This window comes from Melospiza georgiana, chromosome 7 (assembly GCF_028018845.1).
Source record: "Melospiza georgiana isolate bMelGeo1 chromosome 7, bMelGeo1.pri, whole genome shotgun sequence".
NCBI lineage: Eukaryota > Metazoa > Chordata > Aves > Passeriformes > Passerellidae > Melospiza > Melospiza georgiana.
This window is the reverse complement of record NC_080436.1, coordinates 33,686,234-33,703,708: the sequence shown is the minus strand read 5'-3', so window position 1 is coordinate 33,703,708 and position 17,475 is coordinate 33,686,234. Positions and strand designations below refer to the sequence as shown.

At 38.3% G+C, this 17,475-nt stretch overlaps 1 protein-coding gene across 1 annotated transcript in view; it reads left to right on the top strand.

Annotated features, from left to right (window-relative positions):
- NCKAP5 (NCK associated protein 5) overlaps positions 1-17,475 on the top strand; it is a 368,935-nt gene that overhangs the window by 321,928 nt on the left and 29,532 nt on the right. The window contains exon 16 of the mRNA XM_058028292.1: positions 15,147-15,467. Coding sequence (XP_057884275.1) covers positions 15,147-15,467 — 321 coding nt within the window. The remainder of the gene's footprint in view (positions 1-15,146; positions 15,468-17,475) is intronic.

Sequence of the window (17,475 nt, the reverse complement as noted above, 5' to 3'; positions counted from 1 at the left end):
AACAGGCTGTTTTCTTTTTGGGAATGTATCTGTAATGAACAGGAAATTTAGTTGTAATTAATCATATCATTCTTCAGTGTTGGTATGAGCCTCTGCTGAGGCTGAAGGGAAAGACTGAATGTGCCATTTTCTCAGACAGCAACACTTTGGTGATTTATCAAGCCCCAGTTTGAAAGTTGCATGATATTAATTTTTCTGGGTCTAGTTTCCATTTCTGTTACCCCAAATGGGTGAAATTTTGCTAGAAGAGCAAGTCAGCATGGAATAAGCTTTTTGCTAGTGATATACTCAAGCTTCACACAGAACACAACCTCAGCTTAAATGGGCTGATGAGAAGTGTCTGAGAAAGTTTCAAGTCTGTTCTTAAATTTAAACTCAGGTTTCAGTAAAAAGAAAGAGGGTTTCTTTTTTTGTCAGATATATTTCAATGTGTGAATGTGTTTATTTACCATTGTGGGTTTCCATCAGGCATTTCATCCTTAGCAACATAAGTGAATCAAACTCTTCTGGTCTAAATCACTGAAATCCACTGGAAGCATGGGCAGTTCATCTGAAGGAGTTGTTTTATTGAACTGGAAAGCTCCTGGTTTCAAATGTTATATTTAATATGTCACTGATTGAGCTAAAAGGCCAGATTCATTGTATAATAAAAGCCTGTTGAGTTTGGATATCAGGGGCAGCACTGCAAGTGGATTTTTTTTTTTCATCAAAATAACATCACTGATAAGAATAAAATAGATTTTAACAATCTGAATAGACCTGAAGTTTCTTGTGGGTTCTCTAGAGAGCAAATACTTGATAACAGGAGAATTGGTCATAGCAATCCAAAATCCATCTGGGGATTATTGGCAGTGCCTGCTCCACTGGAAGCACAAGGCACTTCCTACTGAGGTTGTGTGGGGAGTTAAATCCCTGGGGCAGGCTGGGGTTAGAATCCACAGCAGAAAGATTCCTGGAAATAAATTACCTAACTGTGCATTGACCCTGTTGTTTGTTTGGAGAATTCCAAGAGAAATTCACAGCTGGGCAAAGATTATGAAGATGAAATGTAGCCAGAATTCTTGAAACTTTGAAGAAGGACTTGGAACCAATATTTGTCAAATTTTCATTAGAGGTCCAGGTCAGTGGCTCTAAATGGATTCATCCAGTGTTAAATGGGAACCTTGATAATACAGAGCAAATGTCTTCAGAGGCTTAAAAGGGTTTTGAAAAGTCTCTGGCTAGGTAGAGGGTTGGGCTTCCACACTATTAAAGCAACATTAAAAGTGCACTGTAGGCTTTGGTGCTTTGTGCCAGGACAAAAACACACACTGAGGTCAAGGGAATCTTTTGTAGCTCTGCTGTAGCCCTGTGCTCAAATCCATTAAATTTCTTGATAATCATCTGCCTCATGGCAGGTTTGATCATCATTTTTTCTGCTTTCCAAGAACAACCTTTCAGAAGGGCTTTGCAGCGTAATTTAAAGGCAATCTGGTCAGAAAAAGGAAGAAACTTTTTTTTTTTTTTTAAGAAACTTTTTTGAAGTTTGTCTTCTTTAGGGAGCATTTGGTAGAATTCCTTAGATGCTTCATGTTCCAGAGAGGAAGTATAGTGAGTATTTTATATGTTGCACTGTGTTTTAAAATCCCCTCCTTTAAGCTTTATATGCAGCAAAGTGATCAAAGTGATCATTTTCAGTAGAAACCAGGAAAGTCCTTCACAGCAAGTTTATAGATAAGCTGCCAGCTCCTTGATAGCAATTTTACAGATATATTGATAGCAAAGAACATGTTACTTTGCAGATAGAGGTGGGTTTGACTTAAAATGAAATGTCTGTTAAAATTATTTGTATTGGCATCAAATACTAAAGATTATAACCTTGGCTTTTGTATTCTGATATTGTTTTATTCAGCACTCAGTAGCCATACTGTGAAATTATATATATGATAATAAGAAAACACACTTCATAAGCAGACTTTTCTATGACAAGGGCCTGGATTCTTTGAAGTGTTCAAGATAAATTTTTTTCTGCTCCTCTTTTCTTCCTGGTTCTTATGTGTGTTTTTCCCACAAACAGATCCATTTTCTTTTCTCACCTTTCTCCTCATGTTTGTTCACCTGCATTATTTGAAAGTGGTGGTCACTGCTTGTGTGGACAAGCACAAATCCAGACTACCATTCAGAGCCTTTCTGTATCCATACCAATAACCATTTCTAACCAACAGATCCTTGCTCCATTGCCATCTCCCTTTTTTTCTGTCTTGGTTTCTTTCTGAAATCTAGATCTGATGAACACTAGAATTGAAAAATTATGTTTCACATTTCATTTCTGAAAGTGCCATTTAATGTACATTCTCTTAGTGCTTAGTTATATAAATTACCTAATGTCTTATTCCAAAGCTTGCTGGAAACAATAGCAGTTCCTCTGCTTGTAATAAGCTTGCTCCAGGTTTCCAGTGAGAGAAAAAAAAAATACTGGACCCCCTCCTCTGCCAAACCAAGCACTTGGTTTTGTCCACCATTGTACAAACTACTAAAACTGCGTTTTACTGGGTTACTAAGTAAACAGCTATTAAATTCATGTTTTCTCATTCTTGGGAAATTTAAATGGATGTGAAGGAAACAATCCTGATTAATGTGGTAGATACATTAAATGTGACATGCATCATCCTAAAGCATGTCCATTAAGGCTGATGTATTTGAGCAAACCCATTTACATTAAGGAACCCTCAAAACCTGGAGACAGATGATGTGAGGTCTGTAATGGATTACTGAGATAAATGCAACAGGGTAAGTGAGAGAGGAGAGATGTGGAACAACTTATTGTGTTATAGCCTGTGCATTCAGTAAAGGAAGGTGATCCACATCACTGTGGAGAGTCAAAGGGATAAACCACAATTTGCTTAAATGCTCAGCAAATCACTGGGTGCTTCCAGTGCATGTAATGAGGAACAATATTCAACTGATATGGTGTCATCTCACCTCAAAAGAAATCCTCTCTTTCATGAAGTCTCAATGCCTGAGAAAACAATTTATCATTGTCAGAATGAATTCCTTTCATCAGGCCATTGACAGAAGTTAAGAACCATTTAGCAATCATAACTGATGTAGGAGTTGAATCATTCATTTACACATTTTCAGATAAAGGGAAATTGTTTGCTTTATCTTCCCCATCACCACTCAGCAAAGCTGTGGAATGCCTAGAAAGCTCTACACCTGAGGTTGTCTATAAAAGTCATCAAGCCAAACCAGTTATCACTGAATCCATTTCCAGCCTGGGTTTGTTCCTATTTTACATCTGTAAAATGTTCCATTTTGATACAAGTTGTTATAAGATATTAGATTTTTCATGAACCCCCTATATGAGCAATGGTACAAGGATGCATGGATTTATTTGCACATCATTACAAAGCTGTTTTCCCAAGCCCTGTGTGCATGTGGAAGCTGAGAGGTTGGTGTTAGATCTGTAGGTGCTGGATGAATTCCTCTGTAAGTGTGTTAGAGCCCTGAAATGGGAGTTCAGCATAGGAGGCAACTTAAAAATCTGCTCACTTGCCATATCTAACCAGCTTCCAGCTTGGTTGTTAATCCAAAGGGCTAGACTCCCAATTGCTAGAACAATGATGAATTGATAAATAGTAAAATAAATTGCTTGCCTCTAGCAATGCTGGGGTCCAAACTTGATCATTAAAAAAAAAATCAAAACAAAAAAAGGCTCAAACTCTAATGCCACAAGTATCCTGAAGGATGGGAGAGACCATCACAATCTTATCTACCATGGTGTCACTGTACAGACAGGAGGAATGTTTGAATGTGCACAAACAGAACTGAGATCATCCGGATAAAAAGCAGTTCCATTTGTATTTTGACTTACCAGAACACCTCAGTCAGTCTCTCTAAATTTATGCCATTTGCTGCTTCCATGTAATATCCCCAAAGCATTTACATTTCCATGCAATTATCCAGCACTATTCTTCCCCTTTTGTACTCCAAAATCTTCATTTTCTGATCCTTCAACACCATTCAAATGACCTGTGGCTGTTGTTTACTTACTTTTCTGAACCAGAGCAGCTGAAATGAGTCAGCACTGGTGGGAAATCTGGTTTAATAACTGGTAGGCATTGCAAGAACAACTGACTGTCCTGTGTATAGAAACGTCCCCTTAGGTTGGAAGTCCTGCTCAGGGACCTCATCTCAATTTTTTTAAATCTTCAAGGATATTGTTCTACAACTGTCCCTGAGCAGTGTGCCATCTCTTGCCATCTCTTTGGGAGACTTACAGAACATTCAGCAGTCCCACGTTGCTGTGCTGCAATATTTGTGTTGCTGAAGGTGTGCTGTGGTCCTGCTGTTGAGTGCCCTTCCAGGGCAGTGTGCAACAGCCTTAATTTCCATTCCAGCTCTTGCTCATCACAAATACTCACCCTGGTACATAAAGCTGACTAAATATCCTTTCCTTCTGCTGAGTTGCTCTGCACATTCTCAGTGTAACTTTATTGAAATAAATGCCTACTTTTTTGTGTGTGGTTTTTATGGGTGAGAAGGTGAACAAGCAGAGCAGGCAGCTGAGAGAGGAGGGCCATTATTGTGTTTGGAGCACTAGGAACAGGATGAATAGTGTCAGCTGTGTGTGTTCTTGACCTGTTTGGCATTTGGGCATTGCTGCAGGGGTTGGTTTTGAAGTGTTGGTCTGGAGGAGCCTCTGATAACAGAGGGAAACTTTCTGTGCATTTTTCTAGTTGATACTTGTATTTTCATGAAGATGATGGAGAACCCTGCCAATGTGAATAATAAGAAACTAAACATCCATTAGTGTCTTCTAATTTATGTCAGCTTACCTTCTTCAGAGTCTGGCAAAGACAAATCATTTCTTTGTACTTTAAAGATAGTACACATAGCATTTGTCTAATTGCCAATTCTTCTACAGCTCTGCTGCTGCCTACTGTCTAGCTTGTCTTCCCTCTGTGCAGAGAATTAATATTTTGGCTCAACACTTCCTTATTAGCCACAGTGATTTGCTGTTAATTTCCTTCTTTGTCATTACATCTACTCTCCCAGAAATACCAAATTTTATCACTAGAATGAGAAGTGTGTCTCTTTATGCATTATATATACGATACAGTCTAATTATATTCAAGATACTGAGAATCTGCTGGTCTTGTTCAGACTTAAAATGTCAATTAAACAGGATGGCCAGGTTCTGCCACTCTGAAGTTGGTGCTGCTGTCTTGATTTACAGTATTTTACAGTCTAGCCCAATCTATATTCATTTTTATCACTCAAATCAGAACTGTGCCTGATTATCCTGCCTCTTACAGGGTAGCACACACTGGGATTCTCTATGGCAGTGTGAGTCCTTCTGCTTAAAACTTTTTACTTTACATGTGTTTTTGCTCCTGGCAAGGGCCATCTGTGGATGTGTGTATGAAACTTCAGTCATGCATTTCCCATTAATTCATGTAGCTGAAGTACAACTGAGCAAACTGAGAAGCATTTCTAGTGAGGATGTGTTATTTTAAACATGTTTCATCTGTGCTCACAGGGACTTTATTCTCCTTTTCTACAATGAAATCTAGTAAAACTTTTATGAAAAATACATTTTTACCTAAATTATCAGTTAAGTTTGAGCTGTATTGGCATATGCCTTTCCAGATTCTCACTCTGAGGATAGGATGCCTATTGCTAATTTTTTTGCTGTTTTTAATTGAGTTTGTGCTTTGATTTATGTCTTCAGTCTGATACCTGAATTGTTGACATATGATTATGCAATTAGTCATAATTGGAAATCATAGAAAAACAGACTGTTCCAAAAAAAAATCACTCTAAGAGAGAAATAATACCTATACAATTAGTGCATGGTTTTTAATACTAGATAAACTCAATTTTTCAGTGTTTGGACATTTCACTGTTAGGAAAAGAAACGGAAATCAATCAATATATTTACAGTGAATAATTTCTTTACTTCCTTTCTTTAACAAGCAGAGGTGCAGTATGTTGTTTCAAAGCTGTCATCCTAATGGTGTTTTGGTAGCACCACGTAACATGGCATGCATTTTTTGCAAAAAACAGAATTCCTGAAAAAAAATCTGAGTTCATTCTTCTGGCTTCAAATCATGATGGTTTCTTACCAGCTCCTGCTTGCCTGCACTTAGTTCCACATTGATTCAGCTGGTTTGGAGGAGCTGAACTTGGGTACCAGAATGGAAGGATTCCAGTGTACATAAAAGTTACTTAAAGCTTTGTGCTCTCACTCTGTTAATAATTTTGCATTAATTAAGAAATAAAATCAGTTTTTTTCAGGTGTGCATGTATATTTTAAGTGATTGTTACCAGTACCCTTAAGTAAAGCCATCTTCAGGACAAACTAAAAATAAATTATTTAAAGCTTCATTAAATATTCATGTGGCTTTAATTTCAGTATTTTTTTTTACTAACAAACAAAAAGCAGTGATGTTACAGAATAAATATAGCATGTTCTCTAGTGCATTTGCAAAACCCAGAGCTTCCTATGCACTTAGAAACTGGTCCATGTTTACCAAAAACTGCATTTTTGCTTAAAGCACTATCCCTAGTCCTATCTATTGGGAATAGAAAATCAAAGAAAGTATCTCACTGTGAGTGAAACCAAACTCCAATTTATAAGAGAGTTGTTTAACAGCAAGTAAATCAGTGCTTCCATCCTGTTATCCTTAAATGCCTCCAGCGCAGTCACCAGTGAAAGCAGCCCTCCGTGGAGCAGCCAAAAGCTCCCCTGGGCACCGTGTGCAGCCCGTGTCTGTGAGATGCTGTGTGACCTCTTCACTTCTCTAACTGTGCTTTAATGCAGTTATTCTTAAAATAAACCAGCTGCCTCTAATAATACCAGCAAAACCCCTGCCTTAATGCTTCTTGTAAGTATTTTGCAGCTGGCTGTTAATTCCTGAACAAGCTCCAGAGCAGCTGAGTGGAGGTATCTGTGCACAAGCATTATTCATGGCAGGCGTTGCAGGTTGGTCATGCTCTGACTGCCAAAAATCCACATCCTTTATCCTCGTGGCAGCACTCCAGGGATGGAGAAGTGGGATTAGCTCTGTGTTTTAATGTGAGGAACTGGGGCATAAAGTGAGAGAGATGAAGGCCTGTGGTGACATGGGAAAGGCATGGCTGAGGCTGCCCTTAGCAGTGGGTGGATGACAAACCATCCTGTCTTGGGCTTTGCGTTTCTCAGAGCTGGGATGTGTCCTTCCTGTTGGAAGGGGAGCATCCACCCATACCTTGAATGAGCCATCCCCAGGAAGGTGTTCCTGACACTGTGCAATTGCTGGCTCCCCACCTTCACATTTCTGAGGGAAACAGAAGGCTCTGCTCCGTGAAAAAGCCTGGGAAAGCTGCATTCCTGCATGGCAGCAGACCTGCTGCTTACCGAGGATTCACACCTTGCCCGAGATGTGAGGACTTCTCCTTCTTCTCAGCTCTTACTCATCTGTAACTTTCTCAGAGATAGTTGCAGAGTTGTAAGGCTGATTGGCAGTGTAAAGCCAAAGGGGGATGCACAACCAGAAAAGCTCCACAAAGAATTTCTAGGCTGGCCCCATTGACAGCCAGGCTGCACCCGGTCCTCATTTAATTACCTTTTACACAGAGCTTCAAGCTGCTCTTCAAATGAATTATAAGTCTCAATATATCTTTTCTAGTAGGATTAAAATAGTATCTATGCCTAATATCCTGTCTCCTGAGAACAGTGAGGAGATTTTTTAGAAAGAAAATATTGCAGCATAATACAAGAGAGATAATTCCAGGTGCCATTGGCTGTGAGACTTGCCCAGCTGGAAAACTGCACATACACCTTTGTATTTAATGGGCACTCAGAGATGGGGAGGAGAAAATGTAAAAAATTATCTAAGTTCCTTCTCCAGCTCATTTTATCCTCTTTAACAGCACTATTCAACATAGCTTGACACCATTACAAGCATGCAGGGACCAGACCTAAATGCCTGGAGGAGGATAGAAAGCATTTGTTAAAAAAAAAAAATGTCCATAGATAACTGTTAAATTGGACTACAAGATCATTAGTATTCCCTAATAATTAAAGCTAATCTTGACTTACTAGTGGAAATGTATTTTAAGATGGGACTGGAATTAAATGAGGCAGCAATTATCTGTCTCAACTCAAAAAATACACTTCAGATGGGATTGTGGTCATGGAAAACTGTGAAGACAGCTGACAGTTTATTGGATAAATGACATATTGAAGTTTGTGGGTTTTGCAAAATAAAGCGTGACTAGGAAGAAAATAGAAAAAGACTGAATAAGTTGGGAAAGTTTGTATTTATTTAGTTTATTGTTATTATAAATAGGCATAAATTGTAATCCCAGATTCAAGTAGCCATGAATGAAGTTCCATCATTTGAAAATACACAGCACAGTCCTTCTCCAATTTATCCTTCCTTAATATATGTTGGAAATAATCCCTTGCCACCAGTGCAGTGCCCATGGGTTTGTAGGGCTGTGAAAAGTTGAGTCTTTTCTACTTTTACCTTGGATAGCCTTTGGGTTTTTTAATTTTGCACACTGATTGTACCTCAGATCTCAGAAAACAATAATGCACTCATCTTTGATCAGCTGGATCAAATTATAGTGTAAACCCAGAAGGAATAATCTACTTTAAATTGACATCGATTTGGCAGAAATGCATTTTCTTTTTTTTGTGGTTGCTTTAGCATTGCAGATGAAGAGAAGGATGTGCAAATAAAGAGATCTGTTTTGCCATCTGTAGTTTAACTTCTTCCTGCCAATGCCACATGTAGCTTAAAGATGTTTATTAACTTTTGAAAGAATTTTGCAGGGACCTATCAACATCTGAAATATTCTTTTGAAAAGAAAAAAAAATCTATTAATTTTTAATTTGGCATGTTTCAAAATGCTAGGGGAAGCTATACTCCCTTTGTGTTCCAGAAGAAAGCCAGTAGATGTTATCTGGTTCCCTGTGACAGCTTAGTGGAAACTCTTGGACTCTCTAATGCAAAGAAAGGTGATGTGTGAGAATTTGTTTATTCTGTTGCTGATAGGAACTATGTAATTCCATTTTTAATGTCCTAGATACTCCTTGAAGGAGGCCTATTCAGTGTTATTTACCTCTCAAAACCTGTTAAGGCTTAAGCCTGTACTTCTGAAAACAGCTTGCTGGAAATTTCCCAGCGAAACTGTGCTTGATACAGAGCTATTTTTGACTGATTTTTTTTTTTTTTACTGAAAATGCCTGCTTTCTGTGGAGAATTCTGGTGGTACTTAAAGATTTCAGCTGAAATTTCTGTCAATCATGTGCAGTTTTGTAGGCCAAAACATGAAAATTTATGTGAGAAATATCTCAAACCAGCTGTAGTGGTGAGCACAGGGGAGGATTCCACATTTTTCATGAGGTGGGATGCTTCTTTTAAAGAAAGTATGTCCCTGTGCTACTAGTATTATGCCTAGAAAGCCTGATGCAAGCAGAACTACCTGTGATCTTTCTGACATAAAATACATTTGTCCTCTTTGTTGCTGTTCATTTTTAATGTTAAGATAGATTTGCCATCGAAGTTAAGTAACATAAAGCCTCCAAATATAAACTGTTTATGTGTCATTTGAAGTAGAAATAGGGTCTGTTTGCAGCAATTGCATCTGGTAGCCGTCAGTGTGTTTCATGGTGGGGAATGGCTGAGGTTGTTCTGGAATTCTCAGTCCCCTCAGCAGCACCAAGAGGCAGCTGATTCATTTCCTTCTGTCACTCGTGGCACAAGTGGGCAGAGAGGCAGAACTGCAGTTACAGCACACCAGCACCTGTAATTATTTCCTCTCCAACCTGTAAATCCTTTTCTCTGTGCCACCATCCAGGAATGTCTCCTCTCATTATGTAATTCAAAGCAGGTGAATTGCCTGATCATTTTGAATTATATTTATCCACAAATACCTGTTCAGTAGAACTGCTGATGGATGCCTTACTTTAGCTCTGTGGGCAAAACTTGGCATCTTGTGGTTTTTGTAAAGATTTTTATGGATTTTTCAAAAGCAGAGAAAAACTCACATATTGTTTTAAATAGGTGGTCAAAATAACCACAAGTTATTTTATAGAATTCTCAGCAGTGTAACAGTCCCTGTGTAAAGCAGGACTTGTATGTGATTTGTGAATAGACTGAGCATCTGTGAAACTCATTTAGGATGCAACATAAAAGGACTTTATTAGAATGTGAATCTTTGCTTTACCTGAGGAGACGTTATGAAACACTCCCCAGTTATTCAGTTAAAGGTTTGTTTGCAATAACATGTGGCATTTTATCCCCCTTAGCAAAAGCATGTTTTCACATTATTGAAGAAAAGTATAATAAGAAGCTTTGTTTAAAAGACATGTCACCATCTTATGTCTTCTCCTTTATGAAATTCATAAAAGCTCTTCATTATGTGCTAGGACTCAACCACAGGTTCAACATTAGAAAGACAAACACATCCCTAATTTAAAAGTGGGATGGATTTTGCTCCACTGCTTGTTTTAATACCCTATTTTGCAACCATCAGTGTAGAACTTAATCAGGGCTGGACCCACATTTCTTATGTTGTGCTGGAAGCAATTCCTTTCACAGGAGCTCTTCTGTGCTTCCTTCTATTTTTTCCCCCCACATTGATTTTCCTCTCACCTGCATTGTATGGAAAGAGGAGCAGAGGAGGGTGCTGTGAAGCAGCACAAAGCAGCTTGGTGCCAGCTCAGAGGAGAGCTCCTCTCAGCCTCACAGGGACCCAGGGCAGCACTTCTGAAGGAACACAAAGCAGGGCCAGCACTCAGCTTCCCTGGGTATTCCCTTCCAGTCCCCAGTGAATGGTACCAAGGATGCTTCCTGAGATGGAGCTGATGTGTTTCTGATATCTTTGTGGCAAGTGTTTCAGAAGAAATAAAAAAAAAAAAAAAAAAAAAAAAAGTTGAAGAATAATTAGGTTTAATGATTTGTTGCTGGTGTTTAAGATGCATTTTTAAATTATCTACGCTCAGGAGAATGCCCTAAAATACTTCAATTAATTCTAAGCTGTCAGTTCTTATCAGTGGGGTATGTTTACTTCTAACTCTTTAATTTTTGCATTTCAGAGGAAAATGTAAAAAAAAATCCATACAGAATGAGCTGCTAGAGTTGTTTTCCCCTGTGATGATCTGATTTTTAGAATTCCTGATACCTGCCAGCCTGAGTGTGTGTCCCTTTCCTGCTCTCCTCTTGTACAGACCCTCAGAGTGGTGCAGAGTTTTCACAAATCCTTTTTGTTCCATCTCTAATTTGGGTGCTGACTCTGTGTTGAAGAGACATTGCTGACCTACTGACACCAGAAAATGCTGGTGAAGCACCAGTGATGATGAAATATTGCAAAGCATTGTCCAGCTGCACAAATTGCTGTGGTGTCCAGCTGATGGAGCACACGAACTGCAGGATCGTCTTGCGCGTGAAAATATTAAAATTGAAAATTATTGAGAAGTATTTCAGAAAACTTTCTATGCAATGTTAACTTCTTTTTTCCTGTGATTAAGAGGCTTCTTAACATTAAAGGTCTTCCTCAAATTTTCCACTGGGCTCTTACAACACCCTGTCATCAAGAGGTTCCCATGCAGTCAGGAGTTTCTTGACCTCCAGGAAATAGAAATTCTTCCTTGTTTCTGTTTTCAGTTTGGAATTGTTCCTCTACAGTAGGACTTCCAAGGACTTTGTTTTAGGTCCAGACTCCAATCCCCACGATGAGAGAGTGGGGAAGGACTATTTCAGGCTTTTGATTCCAGTCTGATTATTCAGAGAAGTGGCTGATGATGAGTCTATCCACTATAAACCCAATGTAGATGTCCACAATAAAATCAATACTATTCTGTGGGCTTCTTTCTTCCCTGGCAAAGAAAGAGGAGGAAAAAAAAAATCAGGCAAAGGCAAGGAATTTGGCTGGTATGCCAGGAAGAATTCTCAAGCAAAAGTAATTAAGCTCATATATAACTCTTTCCAGACTTTAATGTTTCACGGAGTCATTTTTCATCTCCTGAGTGGTACTGTCACAGCACCAGAGATTTAACTTTTACATATTTTCATTATGTAGTCTTGTGCAGCTCTTGCTGATAACAGTAATTTGAAGTGTCAGTGCAGCTGATGAAATCAGATGGGCCATGAAGCTGTTTGAAAGCTGTCACTAGGATGTATAAAGTACTTTTTATTTTGCAGTTGCTTCACGAAAATTTTTTTTAAAACATAAGCTAATGTATATCTGTTCTTTCATTAATACAAATTGTTCTGGAAGATACTTTTTTATTTTTATTATGTAGATTTAGGGGTGAATTAGTTACTTTCAGTGATGAAAAATAAAAATTCACAAAAAATTTTGTGGTTTCCTCTGGATTTAGGACTAGAGTTTTGTGGATTGTTCAACATAGCTGAGTCACAGAATTTTCTAAAAAACTGTCTCTAAGTGTCTCAATGGGAGCTGCCAAGCATTGAGCACTTTGAAAACCAGACCCTTTTGTGGTTTTTCAGAACTAAAAATTGAGCTGTGTGAACTGCTTTAAAAATCTGTTTTCCACCTGGTATATTTCCTTTATCATGGGTAAAGTCTCTATGAAGGAAGAATATAATTGATTAATTTTTTTTTTCCTTTTAATTAAATGTGATACCATGGTGTGCTCCTTCATCACTCTCCCAATTATTTTGGAAACAGCAGGGGACCGTACATTCTGGAAGTCTGGCTCTCAGTATTAATTTCTTTTGATTCTCTGCCATTGTTTTCATGGTCCATTCCTAGATGTACACAAGGTAGTAGTGGGCAAGAGAAATCCATATGTCATTTCAAGAAATGCCCTGAGAAAATAAAAGTTTCCATTTTCCAGTTCTCCTTAGCCAAGGCTGTAGCTTTGCTTTTTGACAAAAATTTTGATCCCACTTAATTTTCCTGTAATAATTCAGTGGGAATGGCTTTTTCATTTCTTAGAGAATGGTAAGAAAGGAAACAACACTAAAAGGTCCTTCAGAATCCCTGTGGAAATGGTTCCAAATCAGGTCTCACACTGGCCATACAGACAGGAGAGGGGAGACTCCTCAGACTTCTGTGGTTTTTGTGTTTTCAGTTCACTCCATGTCTCTCTGCCTCCCCAACACAACCAGGGTTGCTCAGATGTCTCTTAGTTGAGAGGCAGATAACAGAAATCCTTTTTATTCCATATTTCCCTTTATTTAATAACTCTCTCTTCAACAGTCTCTAGCTGAAGAATTGCCTGTCCATAAGCTAACATGCTGTTTCAGCTTGATTATCTTCAGAAAAATGGCAAGGGCAACACCTGGCATTTTAAATTGCTTCTCCACACTCCCACTTCTGTCTAGATATTTTGCTATTCCAAAGCAAACAAACAAACAAACAAAAAAGTTGGAGGAAGTATAGCTGAGATCAGAGGGTTCAGTAGATGGGATACTCTTTTTGATGCAGCAGAACCAAATATAATTTTTTTTTTTCTTCATGCTTCCTGGAAAACCTTCAGCAACTCCAAAAATCATTATGACACATCAGCAAAAAATGTGATGGAAAATGCTGGTGCTCGCTAGGCGTGGCTTCCACACCTTTTCTCCTTTGGAGAGAAATAATTGGCATGCAGTAATTTTGTGAGAGAAATCAGAGTCAGTTCTTGCCCTTTCAAAAGACAATGCACAGAGAATTTGCCACTGCAGCTCAGCCAGGCCCTGTAGGGTTCAGGACTTTCAGTCCTTCTTTGATTCTGAATGATGAGGAAAAGGCAAAGAAGACCACATAAATATAGGCTTCTTCTCCTTTCTCAAGAACCATGAAACAGAAATACATATTTAATTTATCTGTAAGTAGTTTTTTCCTTGTTATCAAGAAAGGCCCATTGAGATGAAGATATTTAACAAGAATGACTATGGTAATGTTCTTGGTTCAAAAACAAATAGGCAAAAGCCACAGGGGAGAAATATTTCCAAATTTTTGAGAGTATTAGAAACACTGCAGAGGAAAAAATAATGAAAATTACTTGAGAGAGCACTGCCAACTGCAACAGACTTAAATAACAATTGGACATATCACAGAAAAAAGTCAATACTCAGAAACATGTAAAATAGAGATGGAGAAAATATATTGAGCCCTGTTCTGCATCTCCTGCTAGAGTACAATTGTTCAGTGCAGTGTATCTTTAGTCTAGTGTAGCCTTAAATTGTTCAAAGCAAATTCCTCTGCTTCCTTTGGGATTGTCTGCCACAGACTTAAGATCTTGCTGTCAAGGGATGTTTCCAGACATTTAACCTAAATTATGCTCATTTTCCAACCACTAGTGCTGAAGTTCCCTCCTTGGTGTTTATAGCTCTCAGAAGGACATTGCCATCACAGGCTCTTCAACATTGTTTGCCCCTTTTGGAAACAAAAGGGAATTCTCTGGAAACTGATACAGAATGAGAGGGCAGGGGGGTTGCCTGTACATGCTGGTTGCTCAAATAGCAGTGAGCACACAGCTACACTTGTACCTGTCCCTGTTCCATGGTTTGTACAGCATCTTTCCAATAGGATGAATAATCTGGAGGGCTGTGTGAGACCACAGTGCTTCCAAAAAAAAGTATTAAATGTGCCTGGCATTGTGGACACTTACCCAAACTGGGATGTGCAGACCAGAGTGTGACAAGGTAAACAAAGGCAGGGCTGCTGCTGTCCAAGATTTTCAGGATGCTCTGAGAGATGAGTATCTCTTAGAAAATTCTGTAAATCTTAATTTTGTGTAAGAATACATCATACATTTTGGTTAACACCTTCTTGTGTGGAGAGTGGGTTTATGGGAAGAAATGTCTTGCACCACTCCATCCCTCGCACTGGTACTTTCCAGGCATTCTGTGGGCTTTCAAACGAAATGATTTTAAAATTTCATCTGTAATTGCTTTCCAGGACCTGCCCCACTTAGCCATTGTCACACTGTTGCTCCAAAGCAGGCCAGTGTCAATGTTGTGGCACTTGTTTAATTTCACTCAACAGGGATTTCCTTGTATTCAGTTACACAAAGTGTCAAAAGCATCCCAGTGTCAGGTAACAGCACACTCACAAAATGTTTCCCTTTCCTTGAAGAGGCCTTTTTTTCCCCCTGGGTCCTTTCCCTGGCTTTAAATACCTTTAGTTCTTTCCCATCACACCAATTTCCTGTGCCTTAGAGTCTTGCTGCCAGATGAGGACACTGGACAGCGGGATTGGAACTTTCCCCCTGCCCGACTCGGGGAACCGATCGACAGCGAGACACATCTCCAAGCAAGAAATGGGAAATTCCTTGGAAACGGGAATCTTTGCAGCACCTGAGCCAGCTCCTCTTGCAGCTCCTTCAGTAAAAGCCAAAACTCTTGAGAGAGAAGTGCCTTCAGCAGCTAAGGGCCAGGAGCCTGTGGAAAGTGTGATTAGTCACTCAACATCTGATCCGGCCATGACTGCCAAAGGGATACGACCTTTTCAGAGTCGCCTTCCCAAACCAGCTTCCTCAGGTAAAATGTCAATTACACTGAAAATCACATTATTTCTGCCTCAGCCTCTGTTTTGATTAGCAGAAATCCTGTAATAATGGCAATTGATAGAAGAAATGTTAAATGTGGAGCAGAAGATATTCTCTTTATGAATGCGTAAGGTTAACAAGTTTGTGACCTGAGCTGTATGGAAATTTTGTTATACAAAATGCTTATCTGAGAAAGAAAAATTAGTTTAGTACTTAAAGCCTTTTCTCAAGAAACAGTACTTGAAGAAAAAAAGGCCATATGACAGCCTTGGAAGTTGACTTGAAAAAGAATATGGATGTTCAGCAATATTCAGGATCACACTGTACAAAGTACAAAGCACAACCGTGTTGTGACATAGAAAAGATAAATTCATAAAGACTTGCTTGCTTTTGATACTGGATTTGAACTAAGGATTCATTTGGCCTCAATGCATAAATTCTGTCCCACTGAATATATGATCTCAAACAAGGCTCTCATTACTTTACTACATCATACAAACACATTTCTGTATATGAACATAAAGTACCTGACTCTCATTTATGAGCTATATGTGTGTTTAAGCTGTAAAACAAGAGCTGACAAAGGTGTAAAAGGACTGGCAACCCATCAAAGCTCCAGAAAATAACTCTGTATTAGTAAACAGTTCCATTGAAGTCTGTGCATTTTTATAAACAAACATTGACTATTTATATAAGTTTTTTGAAGGCTCTGCAGTTATTAATATATATTTTAATAGCATTAAAAATCATGTAGCATTAACAATAGGGAAATTTTCATAGTCAGCACAACAGAAACAGCAGAAAGCACAGTAAAAGTGATTAGTTTAATGCAGAAGGGTATTGTTTGATCTTGACCAAGTGAAATGTCACTCATTTATTGAGGTTATGGTGATTAGCACTTTGTCAGTCCAGTTACTTCTCCTGTAGAAGTTGTGAGTATTTAACTTGTATAAATCTGTGTCCCTCTATAAGAGAGATTCTATGTAATTAGCATGTAAGGTTAAATATTAAGTTTGATCTTAGTTTAAGGCCATCAAATATATGTTCTGCTAATGAGCTGACATATATTGAACCATATATAGGAGGAAAGAAGCCTCTCTTATATGTCCATAGGATGCATAACAGAAGTTTTCTAATTAAACCTCTTAGAATTCAGTTGATTTAGCAATATTCCCAGTGCAGTATTGTAGTGGCATAATAGGCTGCAAACACACTTTGTATGCTTTATAGCAGACTCCTTTGCTTGTTTCAAATTAAAGCTAAATAAAAGATATTTTAATACTTATTACTTTTAAAATAGGTGCACTGTTAATTAATGGTCCGGCTAAGAAGGATTCAGAAGAGAAATCTTAGTTATAGATTACGTGCTGCATGCTTGAATGGCCACATGTGTGACCTCAATTCAGCAGTGTGTTATAGAGTAGAGCCCATGATTAAACACTGTCATTATAACAAATTGAACAGAAACTGCAAGCATTGAATTGCTTCATAAGAAGTCAGTAGCAGTAAGATTGTTCTGATCTTAATGCTAATATTCACTGCACCAACCTTGTAAGGTTTGTATCTTAATTAAATTGTCATGAAGAGATGTTGCAAAAAAGTAGTATACATCAGATGATGGGGTCAGCTCATTCTTTACCTAGACTATCTTCATTCAATTCTTCTCTCCCTCACTTCCTCATCCAAATTACAATTATCACTTTATTTCATATGCACCATATATCTTCTTCGATGTTTCGATTTTGCATAGTGCAAATATAGCAAACAAAAAAGCTGCCTTTCTGCTAGAAAGGTACTTCCAATTATATTTATATTAAAAGATTGTTCTCTAAGAACATGAAATAGCAGAGGAGAGCCTACAATGCCTAGAAGTAGTTACTGAGTGTTGTTTCTCTGTTGAAAGGGTATATATTTTATACCTAATGAAGGGATTTAAATTCATAGCTTCCTCTTCTCTTTTTAACTGGAAAAGAATTTGGATGAATGTCTGCTACTTTACT